The sequence below is a fragment of the Ictalurus punctatus genome, chromosome 1, assembly GCF_001660625.3.
Source record: "Ictalurus punctatus breed USDA103 chromosome 1, Coco_2.0, whole genome shotgun sequence".
NCBI classification, from domain to species: domain Eukaryota; kingdom Metazoa; phylum Chordata; class Actinopteri; order Siluriformes; family Ictaluridae; genus Ictalurus; species Ictalurus punctatus.
Window position 1 is genome coordinate 6,836,806 of NC_030416.2, and position 22,764 is coordinate 6,859,569.

General features: G+C 40.1%; 2 protein-coding genes across 3 annotated transcripts; both read right to left on the reverse strand.

Annotated features, from left to right (window-relative positions):
- Positions 1-553: 553 nt before the first annotated feature.
- si:ch211-261d7.6 (zinc finger protein 91) lies at positions 554-10,033 on the reverse strand. 2 transcript variants are annotated; one of them, XM_017467386.3, is made up of 2 exons: positions 9,458-10,033; positions 554-6,804 (listed from the first exon to the last, which is right to left on the reverse strand). In XM_017467386.3, the coding sequence occupies exons 1-2, from the start codon at positions 9,819-9,821 to the stop codon at positions 2,513-2,515; spliced, it is 4,656 nt and encodes a 1,551-aa protein (XP_017322875.2). In that variant the 5' UTR covers positions 9,822-10,033; the 3' UTR covers positions 554-2,512. The 2 variants fall into 2 exon arrangements, with proteins under 2 accessions (XP_017322875.2, XP_017322881.2); XM_017467392.3 differs by having other exon boundaries at positions 9,467-10,032.
- A 5,007-nt stretch (positions 10,034-15,040) lies between these two features.
- On the reverse strand, positions 15,041-21,844 carry LOC108265300 (uncharacterized). Its single transcript, XM_017467472.3, has 12 exons — positions 21,331-21,844; positions 20,545-20,617; positions 20,393-20,433; positions 20,062-20,161; positions 19,507-19,630; positions 19,290-19,393; positions 18,011-18,137; positions 17,794-17,897; positions 17,078-17,204; positions 16,179-16,964; positions 15,604-16,032; positions 15,041-15,383 (listed from the first exon to the last, which is right to left on the reverse strand). Exons 2-12 carry the CDS (start codon positions 20,581-20,583, stop codon positions 15,184-15,186), a joined length of 2,181 nt encoding a protein of 726 aa, XP_017322961.1. The 5' UTR covers positions 20,584-20,617; positions 21,331-21,844; the 3' UTR covers positions 15,041-15,183.
- Positions 21,845-22,764: the final 920 nt, after the last annotated feature.

Consider the following 22,764-nt stretch of genomic DNA (forward strand, 5'->3'; position numbering starts at 1 on the left):
GTGAATAATCTCACTGGAAATATATTTACTGAGAAAAATGTTGACATGTTCTACACTTATTTCTCCCACTGTATGTGTGTAATGATCAGGTTTCCAAATACTTTTGGCCATATAGTGTAGCAACAGCAATAATTTTGAAAGGGTTGAGTTTTACTTTTTTTTTTTTTAAAAAAAGCACTCATCTATGTGGCTCACCTCCATTCGATTGTTATTAACATTCTTAACTAAATCTTAACTAAATTTTTTGCTTTCCCTCACTAAATTGACCTCCACCGCTACATGATTTTGCATGCAGATTTTGAATGCTTCCCAGTGAGTAAACTGCTGCCTGCAGTACTGGCATCTCATGCTGTTCGGTTTTACTGGAGAGGGAAATCTGAGAGGGGTAGGAGGCTGGGAAGGGGAATACCTCTAATTAAACAAATTAGTAAACCACTGAGATTCATTGGAATGACATTTTCCATTAGTAAAACTTATCTAAACCATTTTTGTACTCAGTCACTCATATTGCCTACTGTTTGTTTTCATGTGAAAGTGTGCACCATAAAACAAGTTGCATATTCAGAGGTTTATTCACTCATCTTCGTAGAATCATTTCATGTACTTAAATACACTACACATAATTACAGCAGAATTCCTTTCCAACAAAGACAACCTGCCTCTGTAAGAGATGTCTGTTCTAACGTCATTCAACATTGTCAGAGGGGGAAAAAAATCAGGTCTAAATACATACAGGTAAAACACTAAGAAAAGATACTATATGTGAATAGCAGTCATATCTACATTCATTTTAAATGCTTCCTCACGGCAAACGATAAACATACTGGACAAGAAACCAATGTAAAAAAGTTATTAAGCAGCGAGTAATTTAAAAGCATTTCTGAATAGGTTTGGGCTTTAAGGTATAATCAGTAAACACACTACACACATGATTTGGGTTTGTACTGTCAAGAGTTTTACCACAGAGAAAACACAGCTACAAACAATAAAAAGCATTGCTATTGGAAAATAATTGTCCATGAGTAGGGACACATGTGGAAAACTGAGCATATGCTACTATGCACAGCACAAACGCAAATTAATTACAACCTCTGCGAAACACTCTGCTATTTTCAGTCATTTATTTATTTATTTATTTAAAAGAAGTTGCTCGAAAGACATGAGCCACCTGTTAAATTCACATGAGGAGTCCTTGAAGGTCCAGTCAAATTTTCCATAAAAGGGGTCAAAACATTTCATCATAATGAAATCCAAATGTTAAATATCCACTGAACTGCATTTAATTCAAACTAGTCACTTCAAAATGAATGTATTATTTGTTATCACCAGTCTGGCTGAGTCAAGGCTAATTCTGATTAATCACAAGGACGAATATCAACACAAAAACTGGTGAAAACAATTAATTATATACAGTAGATGACAAGACCACCAGTGCATGTAGGTGACCAAAAAAATGTATACATATACAATACTGTGCAAAAGTTTTAGGCATCCTATTTTTTTTTTTTTTTTATGTACAAACTTTGTTATAGATTTTATTTTATGACTTCTACATTATCAAATCGGTACAAAAACGTTAGATTCCCAACCATTAGTTTTCTAGCACAAAATTAAATATTACAGAAAATGTTTGTAGGTCATTAAAGAAAGCAGCACGTAAGAGACCAGCACGTAAGACACAAATACGACAGTCCAAGTCCCCAGAAGAACCATATCCCGTCCTGCAAGATGCTCAATAAAACTTACAGCTCATTTCCTTCTAAAACTGCACAAATTGTACCGGAGACTACTCTTTTTATTTTTTTTCCATACACTAAATACTGACTTTCTTTTTTTCATTTACTACTCTTTACAATGTGTTGAAGACATCTTTGCTCTACAGCATTTCTTCACATGTGCCTAAAACCTTTGCACAGAGCTGTATATTTACATCTAAATAACAGGGCAAACTCCATACGTTAATTCCAAACATTGCTGTTACACACTGCATCACCTTTATTTCAGTTAAAATGCCACGAGGTTTAATATTACAAAAAAAAAATTCATCATAGACTACATTTTGGATATATAATATCTCTACTTAATTAATATCACAATGAGTCATATTGCTGAATAACTAAAGTAAGCAACAGCATTCAAACATTTACAAGGACAGGCTTCTTCTTTAGAACAGGCTTCTTTTTCTTTCAAAATTATCATTAAATGATCAGCAAAGCTTGAAAATGCTTGATTACAACTATTTGTCACTACTTTGCATTCTGAAAACTGAGCATGTGTATAAAATCTCTGCAGTGATGACTATTGTTTTAAGTGCAGCAAATGTCACATAACAGGCTATTATAGTGGTATTATATAGCATCTAATAGAGCCAATTCATCTGCACACACTAGAACTACTGTAGTTAATTTCTCTGCATTTAAAAAACAAACAAACCCCAAAACAACCAAAAACAAAGTAAAGGAAATTTGTGAGCAAACTACCTCAGGCTAATTAAACTTCAATTAATCAGAACTCAGAATTCTCCACGTGCATGATCAATGTAATGCTGATGCAAGTCTGTTTCCTGATTGAAAGAAATCCCACACTCAATGCATGTCAGGCTCTCTGTATCTCGAGGAGAAGCAGGTAAAGGAGTGGCTCCTAATTCTTCATGACCCAAACATTCCTGGTGATGATCAATGAGATCTCTGATCTCAGCAAATGTCTTTGGACAAAGAGAGCAAAGATAAGGCTCCTCACTCTTGTGGAGAGCCTGGTGCTCCTTGAGTGCATGTGGGGAAATAAACATTTTGCTGCATTGGTGACATTTGTAATTTTTGTCCATCTGCAAATTAGCACCAGTCGAAGGTAGTTTCGCTGGGGATACCAGGTTTGTGCTTGAGACCAGGAGTTTAGCTGAAGATCCTGACACTACAGAGCTGTTAAGCCTGTAACGAAGATCAGCTGGGAGACGTCGCCGTACTTCATCGTGCCAAATGAGATGCTGCTGTAGCTGAGATTCAGTCCAATAGCCACGACAGCATAGCGCACAACAGTGAGGGCGTGTCTTTGTGGCTTCTTTATGAGCATCCAATTGCTTTTCAGTGGGAAACGCTTTACCACATTTATTACATTTGAAGAGGCACTTTGCACCGGACTCTAAAGCCCTATGCTGTAATGGCGGCTCCTTCACTACGTCTGGTTTATGTGGTTGTTTCAGATTTCTGTTGTTATTTGCAGTGCATGACCGTACATGGTTCTGCAGGGCTCCTTGTGATCTATAGCGCTTATCACACCATGAGCAAGGAAAAGGTTTTATGCCTCCATTCATGCTTGCTGGTGGTCGCCCTCTGGTCTTCCTGTGCTTCTGCCATTTGTGTGCACGAAGACCTCTTGCATTTACAAATTTCTTGTTACACTGGAGGCAGTGGTATTTTATCTTTGGTTTGTCTCCTCCAACTGCCAACATGGCAGCTGTGGGTGAGCTTCTGATTGGTATAATAGGATTATCTGAGACTTGTACACCAAGTGGGGGCTCCTGTACGTGTTGCTTAGCTTTAACCACAGGTGGCTTGGCATGATGGGAGGCAAAGTGGGCTGCTAAGAGAGATCCACTAAGGAAAGATGCATCACAGTCTGGGCAGTCTAAGCTGCTCTTTGGAGAAGCATTGCTGAGGAGATCAGTCATTTTAAGATTTACTTCAGGATCAGGCTGGGCCACAATCGGTGGATGATATTTCTGGTGCCGACGGAGAACACATAGATAGAAGAATCCCTTCCCACACAAGTTACACAAAAAAGGACCATTCTCCATATTTTTCCTTGACATTTTACTACTCTTTAATATAAATTTGGCCAATTTCTTGTCTTTATGCCATCTCCGGTGTGTACCGAGGGCAGAATTAGTAGAAAATTTCCTCCCACATTCTGTACAGAAAAATGGAGCCTTGGCTGTTGGCTCTTCAGGTTTGCTGGGCGACACATTTACACATTCAGACTGTGACTCAATGGAAATGGGAGATTTACGGTGAATTCTCTTATGAAAGTTAAGTGCACCTACAACAGAAAAGCTTCTGCCACAGTCATCACATGCATATTTCATGTCAGATGTAAAGGATGGTATTTTGAGTTCTTTTTCAGACATGTCTTTTACATCTGCATGCGTCTGTTTTTGAACATTATTTTCTTTAGGTGCACCAAGATTGTCCCGTTCCGCTTCTCGACACATGTCCACGTCTGTCCCTTTGGCTGTTGAGCAGTGTTTTTGATGAATTTCTAGTGACGACTCACAGTTGAAAACAGCATGGCAGATTGGGCACTGAAGCCCATCAGACTTGGTGGACAGCATTGCTTGTTCCATTGGAAGGCCTGTTTCATAGCCGTGACTTCTCATATGGAACTGAAGTGCCATGGCACGAGAAAAGTTTTTTCCACAGTCAGGACATCTATACATGTTCTTTTGCAGTTGTTCAACCTGATAGTCAAACGACTTTACTGGAGGTGGGATACCTTGGTTTTGGTGGAGAAGCTTATGTTTAAGAAAGCAGCCTATAACACGATAGGATTTATCGCAAACATCACATTTATACAATTTGGATTTGATGCGATCAGACATTACGTGAGGTTTATGATTGTGACTACTCATCATAACCCTCTTATGACCTCGCCTCTTGCGTCTTGCATGTCCATTTTCAGAGGTAAGGGTGGCTCCTGAACTGCTAGCATTAACGTCGGCACACTGCGGATGATACTGTTTATGATGAAAGAGGGCTCCCATAGACCAGAATCCTTTCCCACATTTTTTACAATGATGAACTTTGGGACCCAATAGTGTCTTACTTGGATTAAACTGCTCCGTCTTTCTGTCTTCGTCACTGGTTTTAAGAGGTTCCTTACCACTGCAAACTTTCCGATGGTTGCTAAGAGTACTGAGGTTTGAATAGCTTTTGTCACACTGTAAGCATTCATAAGGTTTCTTCCGTTTGTTGTGATGCTGCTGATGAGACTGCAGAGCAGACAGGCGAGAAAATTGCATTCCGCATAGGTCACATTTGAAGCCGTTTTTCTGCAGATTTGCAAGCTGATACATAATAGACTTGTAGGGTTTTCTGTCTTCGTGTTTTCCCAGATGAACGTAGTGAGAAGCCTTGGTGAAACTTTCATGGCCACAAATCTCACATTTGATTAAAGCTTTCCTTTTGGGATTTGTGGTGTGAATTTTTCTCCAGTAACGTGACTTTTTCCCCATTCCTCCTCTGTGCCATAACATGTGACAGCGCAAAGAAACTGCCTTATCAAATGTCCGATTACACTCTGAGCATTCATACTTCTTAGCCTCTTGCGAAGGACTTTGGTCTATCTCTGCCTTCCCTAATCCCTCACTGAAATTCACACAGCCTATCTGTACAACATCGATCTCTAGATCTCCAGGCTGAGAAGAGAGCACGGTTTCTTTGCATGGGTTCAAGTTAAAGTCTTTCTCCTCCTGGTCTGATTCGCACACCAATTCAAGATCAGGGTTTTGTTGGGAGCCATGGTCACGTCTATGACAGTCAGAAGCTGCTATGTTGAGCGGTTTAAAATCATCTACTTTATGACCTTCTGTGCAAAATGTTCCGTCACGCCTCAATTCTTTTACTAAAACATTGGTTTGCACTACATTTTGTGAATACACTGTGGCTCCAGCAAAATCTGCAGCCTTGTCTTGGTTATTCTGGTCGGAGACGATTGTTTGTTCTGAACTGGACTTTTGAGAACTCCCCTCCATAATCTCACCAAAAACATCGGTGTGACAGAGCTGATGTGAATGCAACGCAGAAGCGCGAGAAAACCGACGACCACATTCCTGGCATTCAAAAGCCTTCTTCTGGAGCTGAAAGACTTGATGCAGGAAACTCTTGGCTGGCATCTCTTTACTATGAACCATTCGCTGGTGTTTATTGTAGAATGTTAATGAAGTAAAAACCTTGCCACATTCCTTACACTGAAGTGGCTGGTCGTTACCTTGGAACTGCTCTTTTCTTTTATGCCAACGTTGATGACATGCCATTGCCATAGGACGGTGAAAAGTCTTTCCACATTCGGTGCAGTCAAACGAACGCTTGACGCGCACCTTAACTGTAGTGCTTGAACAGTTGACAGAGAATCTCTGGTGTGTCCCAAGGCCGCACATAGTGCGAAAAGATTTTCCGCAGTCCAAGCACTCAAAATGTTTTTTTGGCGACTCCTCTAGCTGTTCAGAACTTGTGTCAGCGGTGTCTTCAGTTTTAATTGCAACTTCATCAGCTAGGTTTTTCTCGCCTTCGCTGTTTCTTGACTTAAACAACTTCTCCTCGTGGCAACGGCGATGTGCATCAAGAGCCGATGCACGAGAGTAAGAGCGGCCACAGGTGGGACACTGAAAGGACTTTTTCTTTAAATGGTCCAACTGATGGAAAACCGATTTTGAGGCCTGCTTGTGTGAACGCTGATGATTAAGGCATTGGCCAATTGATGCGTACGTCTTACCACAGTCTTTGCACTCAAAAACTCTCTGTTTTGATAAACCCTCACCAGTCTCCAAAATCGATTCCTGTTTAATGATGTCATTACGGTGTTTAAGCTGGTGAGTAAAAAACTCTCTTGAGTTTGAAAATTTGCAACCGCACAGAGCACAGCATAAGGTTTGATGACCTCCGTCTGTGGAGACGAGCAGATTGTCCCACTGGGAGTCAGTGTCCAGACAGACTATGGGGCCATCATGGGTGTGCTCCCGGCGATGCTCTGTGTATGCCTCCTTGTTCCCAAAGGCCTCACTCTTTTCTTCACAGCAAAATGGCCAATCCCCTAAAAATAGAAAAGGGGAAATGGCAGGTCAGGAGTTCTGTTTCAGAGGAAATGGAAAAGAATTAAACCTCATGCCCAAAACAAAGTATTAGGAAGCACTTTATTTAAAATAAAATAAAAACATATGTACTGCAGATACTGGTATATTTAAAAGAAATATAAATAACTCAACAAAATGACAAAAAAAGAAGAAAATATTAGCTCTAAGAATTAAGTAAGGAATAACATGTCCGGTACAGTTCCTGTTCTCACTTGCATTATAGCTGCAATAAAGTCATTCCCTCACCAGCCTCCCTCTCTCGCTCTCTCAGCCTGTCATCTTACCAAGAAACCACAAACTCCTCTGCCTGAAGATTCACAGGTGAGAACACGTTGACTGTTACAAAGTACGTATAATAAATGTTAAATAAATGTCTCCTAAAAACAGAGTTAACATGGTAACATGGTTTAAGTTTTACTTTGTTAAACGATGTTTTTTAAAACCCATTTATTACCTCTACAATGCTGTGAAAAAGTATTTGCCCAATCCTGATTTCTTCTGTTTTTGTGTACATCTCATACTAAATTTAGAAATTTGTTTTAGAAATGAAAACAAACTCAAAGAAAAAAACAGACAATCCGAGTAAGCAATGTTTTTAAATTATAAATGTTATTCATTGAAGCAAAAAGTTATCCAATACCAACTTGGCCTGTCTGAAAATGTATTTGCCCCTGTAGTTACTAATTCCCTAAATCTATGAAACTGCATTCATAATGGGGTTCAGCTGGACTGGGGTTCAACCAGGTCACAAAGGTCACAGTTCATGACTTCACTATCAGAAAGACACTGGGCAAAAAATGGTATTCATGGAAGAGTCGTGAGGTGACAACCAGTGATAACTCAGAACAACATTAAGGCTTGAATTTTGCATTTAAAAAAAATAATAAAAAATCTCAAAAAGGTTTGAGGTTGAGAGTTTTCTGTGGACTGATGAGTCAAAAGTGGAACTGTTTGGAAGACAGGGATCCCGTTACATCTGGTGTAAACCAGACACAGAATTCCACAAAAAGGACATCATGTCTATGTTCAAGCATGGTGGTGGAAGTGTGATGGTGTGGGGATGCTTTGCTGCTTCAGGGCCTGGGCAACGTGCAATAACTGAGGGAAACATGAATTCTGCTCTCTACTAGAAAATCCTAAAGGAGAATGTCCAGTCTTCAGTTGGTAAGTTGAAACCCAAGCGCAACTGGATTATGCAGCAAGACAATGATCCAAAGCATAGTTGAGTAAGTCCACCTCTGAATGACTCAAATAAAGCTAAATTAAAGTTTTGGAGTGAACTAGTCAAAGTCTTGGCTTGAACTAATTGACATGCTGTGGCAGGACTTTAACCTGACAGTTCATCCTCGAAAATCGTCCAATGTGGCTGAACTAAAGTAGTTCTGCAAAGAAGAGTGGGCCAAAATTCCACCACAGCACTGTGAAAGAATGATCTCCAGTTATTGGTAGTGTTTTCATTGCAATTATTGCTGCTAAAGGTGGCACAACCAGATTTTAAGTTTATGGGGGATTAGTTTTTTCACATGGGTGACAGGTGTTCGATAACCCTTTTTTTTTTTCTTCAATAAAATAAATAAATAAGTATTGTGAGTTTAATCAGGCTGCCTTTGTTTTTATGTTGGATTTCGTTTGAAGATCTAAAACGATTTAGTAAGAGATACTACACAAAAACAGAAGAAACCAGCCTTTTTCCAGCACTGTAGATTAGGTGGAGCATCTTCCATACAAATCCCTGTGGTTGGGCTGTTACTATAGCAACAATAAGGTATTAGAACGAATGCATTAACCTAAACCTAGAGCCGGAACTACTTTCCTGTTATATGGAAACAATGCACACCTCCCGACCAATCCCGAGCATTCAACCGTGCTGTGCTTTTATAAACGTTATAAAATAACAGCAAAATACTTCCTTTAGAATAAACTGCGAGTCAACTTGTCTAGACACACGTGTGTGTGTGTATATATATATATATATATATGTGTGTGTGTGTGTGTGTGTGTATGTGTTTTTTAACCCTCCCGTACAGGGTAAATAAAACTTCACTTCCCATACTGCACTGCGGTACATCGTCACTGAGGGCATACGGGCGCGGGGACAGACCATCGCATTCGATTAAACGCCAGTTATTCGCCATGAAACCTTCAAACAGCTGATGCGCCTTGATTTTGTGTGGGGGAAAAAATCTACCTAATAGATCGACAGAGACTGCCAAATGTGCATACATGTGAAAAGGCGTGTTTTTTTAAATGAACGCCTAACACACGTGATTTGGGATGTAAGTGCTAGAAAGGCCAACACCTTGAAGGCTTTAAACCCCTCCTCGAAGCGACTGTCTGATAAAAACACGACAAACTGAAGCTCATTTATTTATTTATTTAGTATAAAGGACGGTCAATCCGTCGACGTGAGTCCTGGTTTAATAAAACACGTCGAAAGTGTGTGTTACACGTCATTATTTACGTCGTTCATTATTAAACCCCAATGCTGTGTATAAATCCAGCAGAGAGCATAAATGTCTAACGCACTACGCTGTGACTAGGTCAGAGAGGCGCTCGTGCAACGCGCGGCGTTCCGGTGGCCCTCCGGCTGCTTTGTTGGTAGTCAATAATTACCCTCGGTACCTTCATCTCTGCCCGCGAAATGTGCTCCTCTGCCGGTCTGCTCGTCCCAGTCTTCCTCCTCGACATCGTCCAAATGCACGGCCACGTATTCAGTGTCCTCGGGCGGCTCCTCTTTGATTCTGATCGCAGGAACCGCACCGCTGAATGCCGCAGTTTCTGCGTGTTCTCGGGCCTCCGGTGCAGGACTGCCGGCTCTCACGCCGCCTCCCACACCGCTGTTTTCTACACTTAAGTCTTTCTCACAGCTCGCTGAGTCTGTGCTGTTCTCCGGGGACGAGTCTTTCTCATTTTCCGACGACACATTCTCGATGTTTATTTGCAGCCCGGCCTGTTTCTCCGAGTAAACAGCAGCCATGTTGCTCCGGAAGCCGAAGCCCTCTCCCTCTCCTCTTGTATTATTTTTCTTCTTCTGTTCTCCCCTCTCTGTCTCTCACGGAAACGCACAGAGCATTTCGCGGGAAAAGGACCTATTATCACAGCCAGGAGGAGGAGCACAACAAACAACCCAGACTGTCGCTCTTTACCACCGCTATTCCGTCTGATCCCTCCTTCTGCGCTAGGATTGGTTACTGAGGAACATTCTTTTCAGGAGACCAGCTTTAACAGGCGCTAGAGTATGGGAAGCCAAACAGCTCAAAAGTTGGTCAAAATTGAGCTACTCAGCAGAACCAGTGTTCGAATTGTGTCCAACTTCTTGTGGCCCATCCATAATTTATCAAAGAGTTTTATACAAGGGGGGGGGGGCTACTGCTACTTTCGGGGGTCCACACACACACTGTTGGGTTTCCATGCTTTATGGGGAATTTCCATAATGATTTTTATACTGTACAAACTGTATTTTCTATCCCCTAAACATATCCATTACCTAAACATCACAAAAATATATTTTTACATTTAATGTAAAAAAATGTAGTATGTATGATTTAGTATGATTTATAAGCTGTTTTCCACTTTCTAGCGGTTGATGGAGAGGTTGTTTGGGGATCAGCAGTGTCAGTCCTGGCTTTTGGACCTGGACGACAGAGTGGTGTTTTCCTCTTCCGTGACCCATCTGGAGCGGTTAGAGGTGGTTTTGAGTCGGCTGGAGCGAGAGGGGTTGAAGGCTAAACTAGCTAAATGTATGTTTTTCCAGCAGGAGGTAAGCTATCTGGGACATCTAATTTCTGCTGCTGGGGTGTCTACAGATCTGAGCAAGATAGAGGCAGTAACGCGATGGCCGTGCCCTACATGGGGTGGCAGAACTCTGTTCGTTCCTGGTGTTTGCCAGTTACTATCGACAGTTTGTAGATGGTTTTGCTAAGTTGGCGGCCCCTCTGCATTGGCTGGTGGCAGAGTTTGCCGGTTGTAAGCCTAGGGCTTGGGCAGAGTCAATTTTTGGTGCAGCATGGATGGAGCAGTGTCAGGCGAGTTTTGAAGGGTTGGAGCAGGCTCACCTCTGCCCCTGTATTGGCTTATGCTGACTTCTCCTTTCCCTTTATCATGGAGGTAGATGCTAGCCATGGGGGTTGGGCACAGTTCTGTCTCAGGAACAGGAGGGGAAGGTGCGGCCTATGCTTGCCGCAGTCTTTGGCCCACTGAGCGCAATATGTTAAACTACAGCTCTATGAAGTTGGAATTCTTCACGCTCAAGTGAGCCATGACTGAGAAGTTTACCTGTTAGGAATACCTGTTAGGGCAGAGGTGTGTTGTCTTCGCTGATAACAACCACCTCACTGACTACGGCCAAGCTCGAGGGAACAGAGCACTGGTGGGATGCGCAATTGGCCACGCAATTGGCTGCATTTGATTTTGAGCTGAGGTACCGCTCCGGAAGAAGCAACCATAATGCGGATGCTCACTCCCGACAGGGTCCTTCAAACCAGGGTGAGTTAGATGCTTTACTGCCAGTTACAGTGCTCCCCACCAGTGTAAGGAAGGCGGGGAAGACAGGGCTGGGTTCTCAAGCAGTAGTTACTGCGTTGCCCAGTCTAGCTGAGGATATGCAGTTCCTGCAGGAAGAGGATCCTGTTATTGGTGAGGCCCTAATGTTTTGGAGGCATGGGGTGCCTCCTAGTGCAGAGGAGTGCCGGCAACTTCCCAAGGCTGTTGTGAATTTGTTACACCAATGGGGCCATTTGTGTGATCAGGACAGAGTATTACATCGCCGGGTGTTTCGCTCTGATGGGGGCGAAGAGGGACTTCAGCTGGTGCTGCCATCGCTATTGTAGGTTAAAGTTTTACTGCAATTACACCATGAGCATGGGCACCAAGGAGTTGACTAGTAGCTTCATGTGCCATCTATTGGCCTCTCGGCCAAACGAAATATTGGTACTAGACTTCACGGTGTTGGAGCTGAATCGTTCAGGGTTAGAGAATGTGCTGGTTATGACAGACATTTTCATCAAGTACACCTTGGTGGTGCCTACTTGGGACCAACGGGCGGAAATAGTGGCCCAAGTTTTGGTGGTGGAATGGTTTTATAAGTTCAGTGTTCCTGGTTGTATCCATTCAGACCAGGGCCGTTATTTTGAGTCCTCCCTGGTATTTCAGCTTTTGCTCTGTATAATGTTGAAAAGTCTTGCACTACCCCTTACCATCCAGCGGGTAATGGTCAGTGCGAGTGTTTTAATAGGACTCTGCATAACCTTCTACGTGCTCTACCTGTGTCCCCGAAGGCTGATTGGGCCTTATGTCTCCCACAGGTGCTGTTTTGCTACAATACCACTCCTCATCAGGCGACTGGTGAATCTCCATATTTTCTAATGTTCAGGCAGGAGCTACGAATTCCGGTGGACTTCCTTTTGGGTTGAGTCCAGGAGGTAGGGGTTGGTAGTGTGCACGAGTGGATGAGGGAACATCAGGATAGGCTACAGGTAGCTTTTGAGGGGGCACAGGAATGACTGGAAGCTGCTGCTGGTCGCCGGAAGACAAAACATGACGCCCACGTCTGTGATGTACCACTGGAGGAGGGCCAGTTAGTTTATTTACGCAAGTATGACGCTAGAGGACGTCATAAAATTCAAGACCTGTGGAGCCCAATGGTGTATCAGGTTGTGAAGGCAATACTACTATGAGTGGTGTAGTATACACCATTGCACCAGTGGATGACATGGGTAAGGTTAATCTCTCCGGCCTTGAAGACCCGGATCCGGAAGGATAGTCTGGTTCCGGCCTCGACACATCCTCGTTTTTTGGGAATAGGTGCTGTCAGTAGAAGTATCAGAGGATGTTGGTTTGCTGATGTTGGTACCAGAGACCAATCCGGTAAGGCGGGGGCCAGATCCTCGTGTTCCTATTTCTCAGGACCCTGTTCCGTCACAGAGTAAGGCGGTAAGTGTTGATGAGGGGGCCACAGTGTCTTCGGTGGGCCTTGGGGTTCCTGGTTTTGGATCTCACATACCATCAGGGCATGATAGTTTGCCAGCAGGCCGGTCACGTACTGATGACATCCCCTTGCAGAGAATGGGGAGGGCCACTGCAGGCCACCATTTGAACCCGTACCATCTACCATGGGCCGTGGATGAGGGGGGCGTGAGAGAAGTCACTGCACCAGGCCCTACATCTAAAAGAATTTTGGTTTGCTTTAGGCCATGGGATGCAAGCCCGAAATAGTTCAAGGATGTGTGTTCGTTGGGTCATTGTCCGGACGGCAATTCAAATAAAAGGGGGTAGAATGTGGCAGGATAAGTGATTTAACTATCCTATTGGCTCTGCTCCGGGTATGGCTTCGGCAGACCAATAAGGTGGGAGCTACCCGATTATTTAAGGAACCTTATTTTGTCAGGTGCATATGTGTCTTGGTGATTCGGAGTTCCTCGCTCCCTGGCATTTCCGGTTCCAATTTCCGTGCAGGTACACAGACTTTGCTCACGGTGTAATGAGGTGAACATCTCAAGGCTAATTTGTTTATTTATAGTTTTGGAACGGTGTTGGTGGCATGTGTATTGTGGTGAGTTGGCAGCGGAGATCGTGCTGGAGATTGCATTCAGTGATCGCAACATTAGCCGGTGGCTATATATGTATATGTATGTGTATGTGTATATGTATATGTATATTGAGCCGTGGTACCTGTGAGTAATCATACAACTTCGCGTCTGGTGTTTGTTCAACCAAATGTTAAGTATACCTCTCCCTTTTTCACATTGGGACTTGGTAGATTTAGTTTGACACTCCGATCTTTGTGTTAAGGTAAGAGTGGGGAGTTGAGCATTTAAATCTTCTCTAAGACAAATCCCTAGCTGAAGACACTACATATGATACCACTGCTGTTTTGCTTGATCGTTTTCCTGATTTGTTTTGCTTTACCATCATTCTCTTTATTGTTCTTATTTTTTTCTTTATTGTTGTTTTCTTTATTGTTTTATATGTTGTTTTGCTTTACTTAGTTGTTTGCTTTATTTATTGCTTTACTTCGCTGTATAGTTTTGCTTAACTGCTTTGCTTATGGGCATTTTGCTAGGCTGGTTCACTTACAGGCTTTGCTTTTGCTGTGTTGCACACTTGGGCTGTCAGGGTACGTGCCTTTCTGCTGCTGTGCTGCATATCAGCTTTACTTTGTTGCTGGTGTAATTTTTATTTTGTTTTTCTCTGTTTGTGTTGTTTTTTCTTTTTCTATTATTATTCGTTGTACTAGTGTCTGTTTTGTTGCTATTTTTGTTAACTTTAACTTTATTTTTGGATGTATGTTTAGCTTATGTTCTGCAACCACGTAGTATGAGACACTAATTGGTAAATTAGTGTTTTCCAGCCTCAAACCTGTTCTTTCTGGTTTGTTTTTCCACACAACCACCTTACTATTGAGGGGGTGTATGCTATGCCTTATTGTCTCCATGCTATAGTGGCTATATTTTCCATTTGTACCCTTTATCATAATTCTGGTTCTGCTTAGGTGCTGTTAACTGCCTCTAATTTCTGTGGTCGTGTCAGTGGGCCTGGTTGTTATAGCCACCACATCATGGTGTCTGTAATATTTGTTTTTATTTGTTTATTGTTTAGTGTTTATGTAATTTTGGGTTAACTGGTGATTTTGTTCTCTCCAGTAGCCAGTGAGTCAGTGGGATAGGGGAGGCTAGCTGCATTTATTCAGTGGTGTGTACTTCACCGCGTGTTTAATGAGCCAACACAAGAACATTATGGTGTAGGCAGTGTTTGATGATTTTGGTGTGACTTGAGGTGGGTTTGGATGACCTCCCGAGCTGTAGCTGGCCTGTCTTGTTCCTGCCAAGCCTGGGCCTGGAGAAGTGCTTAGTTTTAAAATCCTTATTGTGCTTCATGAGAAAGCGATTTTATATTTGTATGTTAAGTTTTAATGATGCTTAAGCGTCATAATAAAACGTAATTTTTAGATTCATATTCATGTCTCACTCTCAAGGTCTTTGCCCCGATTGGTCAAACTTATCTGTGTGCCTTTATTTTAGAGTATGTCCCTGGTTATTCCCCAGGGTGGCATAGTTGGATTTACTAAATTTGGATAAACGTTTCCTTCCATTTGGGAATGCCACAGTTTCGATAAAGTTTAATTACTTTTTGACATCTACAAACCCTCTCTCTGTTTTTTGTTAGGCTGGAAAGATTATTTCCCATGACAATCCTCTTGGGGAGGCTACAATTTGGATACAAGAAAGAACAGTGTAAAAATATATTTTTCATATATATTCATATATTCATTTACTTGCAATGTTTTAATTAATTAATTTAATTAACTTGACTTTGCTGTAGCTTCTTCAACGTTGGAAGTTTCAGATGAACTGCGGCTCATCAAGGCCGCTTCTGCTTACAGAAGAACCCATTTCCATTTCCATACCAGGCAGAGAAAGTCTACGCTTGCCATCACTTTCTACCTTTTTGTGAGACTGGTCAAAGATGCCATCTTCTTCATCAGAGAATATGTTTGGCAAAGAGTTGGGTTTTATAGGACGTGCCCTTCTCCTGGCAGATCCTCTTGGGGAGGTTACAATATGGATACAAGAGAGAACAGTGTGAAAAGATAATCAATGGATGGTTGATTATTTGCCATGATTTAATACCTCAAAATAATTTCAACATAAATATAACAGAGGTATAGCAACACAAAATATTTCTGACTGACGAATTAATAATGTTTAAAAGGTTATAAAAATGTAAAATCTTAGCGATGTATCCTACAAAGATTCCCTTACCTGGCTGATCACTAGAAGGTGGTGAAGGGACAGGGCTAGCACATTCCTGGTGTCCAATCAGCTGAAGGCTTTGGGAAGTAATGTCAGAAGGAGTGTTTTCCTCAGAAGGAGCAGCCATGATTTGCTCAAGCTCAACATATGATTTAGCCACAAGTCCTTCTTCTGCTACTTCATCAGTTCTTGACATGTGGTCAACATGTTCTGTTTCAGAAGTAGCAGTGAGCTCAAGAACGCTTGTATCTGAATCAGAGTCAGATTTGACTCTTGAAGTCAGAGGTACATCAAGGTGGCTCATGCTTCCAGAATCAGCCAAGATGCCCTCAACCTCATCTTTGGCCTTAATTTCAGGTCCAGAAGACTGGTCAAATACTGTGGAGAACGGGACTTTGGTAGATCTTCTTGGGGAGTCAGCTCTCTCTTTCACAATGTCTGCAATTTTGGCAAATATTTTATTTGAGCTGTGATTAATGTGATTTGCATTCAGCACATGATTTCTATAAGTAATAATACATCATTCATTTAAAAAATCTTATCTCACTATGAATATATGGCTATGTAACATAAGAGTCATTTACCTAATGTCTCAATGTCCTGAGCTGTGACGCTAGACTCATCAGCACTTCCTCTTGACTCATGGACTTGACTCTGGTTGAAATCTGAGTCAGTGCTGGGAAGGATACTATCAAACACTGTATCAGACTCACGACTATTAAGAGAATCAATCATGCTAGGATCCCTTTCAGTGCAAACATCTGGTTTCAGTTGAGGAATCAAGGAATCAAGCATGCTTTCAAAGACGCTGTCCACTATTTCTGTTACAGAATCGCATGCCGTTGGTGAGGCTGTCTGAAATTTTTGTGACTGGCTTCTAAAAGTTTTTTTCACATCTTCTCTAACTTCTATCAGTGCATAACCAAGCACAGATGCCACACCATCACTGAAGCCAGGCCTGAAAACATTGTTGCTCGATTGTTGTTCCCAGGAGATGTTGTTTATCTTACCTCCTACTGTATCGAATCTCACAGCATGCTGTTGCTCATGAACCTGGGACACGGCTTTTGCTAGTATATCATCAAACTCACCCACAATGCGCTGAATGAACTGATTCTTGAACGATGTAGAGGTTATGCAATCCAGGACAGCATCAGTAATGTTGGTTCTTAATTGAGGTTCTACCTCAATTGTAGCCTCAAGAGACTTACTCTTTACCTCTGTAGTACCTGTAAGTTCCTGAGGATTGCTGGATGTTTTGCTTAACATTTCCCTGTGCATCAGTGCTCTGAATAGGGGAAGGTCAATCGGATCCATTCTGGGCCTTCTAGGAAGAAGTTGTGGTTTCCCAGGGCTCTTTGCTGCAGGTCCTTTCAATTACACACAACACATGCAATTAGATTTGTGGGTACTCTTTGAACATTAAGATTGGTTGGTTTATAAGTCATTTTGCTATGATGAAAGGTAATATTTCATATCTTACCAGCACCTGCTTGTTCAAATTCTTCTATGGTCTTTATGGGGTCGATTGATTTCTTTCTGGTTGTGTTAATGACAGGTGAGCAGATGTTCTGCTTTGCTGTAGTGCACATGCCATTTTCCCCATGTGCCTGAAATGAACAATTTAACAAATTTTAGCCTTGTCAAAAAACCTCAGCCTGTAGAGAATATACAAATATATTACCATTTGTAAAATTACTAAAATTCCAATATTTTTGGCTCTCTCCTATAAAGAAAAAGTTTAAGTCTATAGTTATATCTGACTTCTGAATACTGACGTCTGCAATCACTATATTAAATCCTCACTACACACTTAACTGAACTCTGTAAATGGCCCCTGATGTCAGGCAACGTTTCTTAAATTCACAAAGCAAAAAAATAGGTTAGGATAATGTAGATAATCAAAGATTATATCCATTATAAATTCATTAAATTATATTAATCTCTTTACCATATTTTCACTGAATCTACTTTAAACTATTGATGATAAAAATTAATGATCTGTTTCACACAGTGGCTAAGATCTGAAGTGCCGTTTCAAATACATTTTCTGTGTACGTATTTTTACTTCTGTATTTGAAAGCTCGTAGTCTGGAAACAAGTCCTACTCATAATTTAATAAAATTTGATCACATACATACACATTTACTTAAAGGAACCCAGAGTAAGTAACTGAGGATTGCCAGATGTTTCGCTTACCTTTTCCTTGTGCATCAGTGCTCTGAATGGGGGAAGACCAATCGGATCCATTCTGGGCGTTCTGGGAAGAAGTTTTGGTTTCCCAGGGCTCTTTGCTGGAGGTCCTTTCAATTACACACAACACAAGCAATTAGCCTTGTGTGTACTCTTTGCACATTAAGATTGGTTGGTTTATAAGTCATTTTGCTCTGATGAAAGTTAATGTTTCATATCTTACCAGCACCTGCTCGTTCAAACATTTCTATGATCTTCATGGGGTCGATTGATTTCTTTCTGGTTGTGTTAATGACAGGTAAGCGGACAGTCTGCTTTGCTGTAGTGCACATGCTATTTTCCCAATGTGCCTGAAATTAGCAATTTAACTAATTTTAGCCTTGTCAAAAAACCTCAGCCTGTAGAGAATATACAAATCTATTACCATTTGTAAAGTTAATAAAATTCCTATATTTTTGGCTCTCTGCTATAAAGAAAAAGTTTAAGTCTATAGTTATATCTGACTTCTGAATACTGACGTCTGCAATCACTTTATTAAATCCTCACTACACGCTTAACTCTGTAAATGACCCCTGATCTCAGGCAACGTTTCTAAAATTCACAAAGCAAAGAAATAGCTTAGGATAATGTAGCTAATCAAATATTATATCCATTATAAATTCTGTATAAATCCAATATAAATGCATTAAATTATATTAATCTCTTTTGCATATTTTCACTTAATCTACTTTAGCCCTTTCTGGCAGTACACTGGCATTCCATTCTACCAGTGGAATGGAAATGGACTTATCAGAAATTTTCAATCAGTGTAAACAAATGAATTCATTTATCACCACAAGTCTGTTATAAGATTAATCAGGACTCTGTTGGGTTTCTGTATGTAGAGTATAATGTATCACAACAGGACGGGTGTGAGCCCCCTGCTGGGCAAACAATTCACAGCTTTCCACAATAATAATTTCTACAAAGTTAAAACGAACAGCACAGCTAAAGCTTTTTTGATAGTTAAAACTGTCCATATAAAATGATAATATTTAAATCTAGTAAAGTAGGTAAAAAAAAACCCCTGCAAATTCTTAAAGCTTTGCGTTTTCATTTGAGCCATTAACTACTAGTGTAACATAGTGTGTAGTGTGACAAAAAAAAAGAAAAAAAAAAATCAACGCTGAACACGGACACCTCCTAAAACAGACAGAAATTCAATTTTTTTGGTCTATGGTAAAAGGAGTTAAACTATTGATGATAAAATTTAATGATCTGTTTCATACAGTGGCTAAGATCTGAAGTGTTGTTTTTCGTGTAAAATAATGATGAATTAACATATTCAAAAAAATATGTTTCAAATACATTTTCTGTGTATGTAATTTTTACATCTATATTTGAAAGCTTGTAGTCTGGAAACAAGTCCTACTCACAATTTAATCAAATTTGATCACATATATGCACATTTACTTAAAGGAACCCAGAGTAAGTAACTGAGGATTGCCAGATGTTTCACTTACCGTTTCCTTGTGCATCAGTGCTCTGAAAGGGGGAAGACCAATCGGATCCTTTCTGGGCCTTCTAGGAAGAAGTTTTGGTTTCCCAGGGCTCTTTGCTGGAGGCCCTTTCAATTACACACAACACATGCAATTAGCCTTGTGTGTACTCTTTGAACATTAAGATTGGTTGGTTTATAAGTCATTTTGCTCTGATAAAAGACAATATTTCATATCTTACCAGCACCTGCCCGTTCAAATTCTATGCTCTTTATGGGGAAGACTAATGTATTTCTGGTTGTGTTAGTGACAGGTAACCGGATGTTCTGCTTTGCCATAGTGTGCATGCTATTGTTCCCATGTGCCTAAAATGGAAAATTCAACAAATTTTAGCCTTGTCAAAAAAACTCAGTCTATGACAATTTGTGAAATTACTAAAATACCAATATTCTTGGCTCTCTCCTGTAAAGAAAAAAGTATGTAGTTACATCTGACGTCTGAATACCGACATCTGCAATTAGTGTATTAAATCCTCACTACACATTTACTGAACTCTGAAAATGACCCATTATTTCTACACAAGATCTTAATAAATTATTACATTTCCATTTCCAAATCCTGTCCATCTCACTTTGCTCTATCCAAGATGCTTCAGTGTTCTCACAGAAACCCTACAAGACTATTACCTTATCAAATGCTGTGGCATTTGATAAGGTAAATATAACTAATAAATCTAAATATAACTAATAATATATAACAAGCGTCAACTAATAAAATCCTTTAATTATCTGTTTACCAGAACTTCCTCAGGTCGTGGAGTTTCCTGCAAGAAATCTTGGTTCGTAGGCCCGTTACTCGATTCTGGAGCGATCGTCATTGCTGCTTCTTCTCTTTTTCTTTAAGAAACAAACACATTCCGTTAAATTAAAACACACTTCTGATAAAAGTCTTTCCACACATTTTACTTTTTAAAAGTTTCACTTCTGTTCTCAGATCGTTTCCTATCGAAAGGTCAAAGAGTTTAATAACTCTACACTGGCATTCTCTGCTTCTCAGACTCAGCTTTCTCTTAGAAATGAAACACACTCATCATACTAATTGTCCTGTGTGTGAACAGGTGACTGTACCTGGACAATATGTCCATTTTACTACTCCTTAATTCCAGCATCTGTAAATAAACAAAACAAAGAAAAACAAATTATATTTTAACACTGATTGCTATGCAGTCATGCATTTCAAATACTAAAAGTGTATGGATGGTTAAAAAAAACTTCCTCACAGCTTGATGCTGAGGTGTCTCTTTGTGATTCCTCCTCATTTTTGAAAATCATTCCATCGTGCTGAAATAACATCTGTGAGTAGCATCACATCACATTGATGTAAAGCAAAATAAACAGACTTAAACAAATTCAGTTGCTATTTAAAGACATGTAAGAGATTTTGTTTGAATTTCGGTTAATCATACAAGTAAATGAGCATCGTTATCTAACCTTTCTTTTAGAGGTTCTTGTTTTGCTACAAATATCTTTACTAGTTCAGCTTTATTACTGACGCACACTAACTCATGGAATATTAGCTTTAGTAATTAAAAAGACAGCCATGTTCCCATTGAGTGAAACAGCTGACATATAATACCATATAATAAAATTAATATTTTGCTGATCAGATTTCACTGCCATGGCTCAGTACACTCAGTTAAATGCATACCAATAAAAAGAAACGGGGGGGGGGGGGGGGGGGGGGGAATGGAGATCTGTAGTATCAGGTCTTCTGCATTTGTCCTGTCTTTTATCTGTGGTTTTGTCTTTCAATGTTTTTATTTCTTGTTTTTACATTATTTTAATTTTCTCTTTTTTTCTCACTTTAGATTTAGCCAAGATGTACAGTACTTTGGTTGACACTCATTGTCTATTAAATCTGATATATATACAGTATATAAATAAATTTGACTTGACAAATTTATCAAAAGATAGATACATTTTTTATTATTTTTTTTTGTGCATTATTACAGAAAGACAGGTGTACAAGAAGCTTAGTTAAAGTGAAGATATTAGTAGAGCCATACCTCTCAGTGATCTGTCTGTAGAAACTAAAGACCACTTCAGCTGAGCAGAATGTTTTATTGCTGGCTGAGCCATGACGTCACAGTGTTGTCAACGTCACAGAATTAGAATGCGGTGAGGTGCGTGTAGGGACGAAACCGTGTTCATAAAACTCACTCAAAATTTGGAGACGGATTTTTAAATCCTACAAATCACTTGCTCATGAACAACACTGAGTCGGAGTGTAAAATGATGATGTAACTATAGATCGTAACGTTATCCTTATGGGTTAATTTTATTTCCCGCCATGACCAATAACTTATAGAGGATTTCCAAGTAAACTTAAAGTCCAGACCATGCTCAAACGGTGAAAGTTACTATTTTATGATCAGGTTCCACTTATTAACTTTATTCTATAACGTGATGATCTTTCTCTACCTGAATCAGGCAGAGAAACCTCTCCACAAAGCTGTAACTTTCATTCATTTAGTTACCTCCCTGTTCATAACGTGGCCAGATATTAATCCTGCGACTGCTGCGTGATTACACCCAGCACGTGAAATGCGCTAAACGTGTCTGACAGCACAAGCATGGCTTCTTTTATAGTATGGAAAGCCAAAAGGACCAAATATAAACCCTCTTTGCCATAATGCATTGATTCAAATCAAGTCAAGTTCACTTACTGAGTAAAAAGTCACTGTACATTTTAACCGTTTGTTTCTTGCATTAAATTTAAACTTACAAAAAAGGAAAAATGACTTGTTTTCTCGTTTTCTGTTTGTAGCAGAAGAAACAGGATTTCAGCCCAAATCAGCATTAAATCATTATTAGGAGAAAATTAAACATACAGGTTAATTACTGGTTTGGATGAGTGGGTGTGGTTACATTTCTAATTGTAAAGCAGTAATTTCTAATTTCTAAATGTAAAGCAGTAATGTAATGGAACTGTAAGGAATTATCCACACACAGATGCAGTTACTTTTATATATCCACTAGAGGTCCTCTTCTCTGAGTCCTTATAGGCTTATAGTCCTTGAGTCTTTATATATAGATAAATTGTAATCTTCAAATATTTCCAAACTGAAAACGTGGGTATGTGAGAAATATCTCGGAAGGTGGATTTTGAATGCCGTATATTCCAAGAAAAATGGACAACAAGAATATTACTTTAAAAAAACAATTGGTTTAATTTGCTCCCAGCAAGTGGCGGTCCTCAAAGTATTTTATATTCGACAGCATTACGATACAAATCATGTGAAGAAGTACAATATTTTGGCCAGGCATGGACAGACACGGTAAATGAGTTGGTTGCAGCACTTAAAAAGCAACAGTCAGTTTTTACTCATAGTCAGGAGATTAATGATGCTAATTAATGATGAAATTAATGTGAAAGCCATTATGTGTGATATGGTGAAATGATAGGTCTGGTCTTGTGTCAGTTTTATCCTTCATGTTGT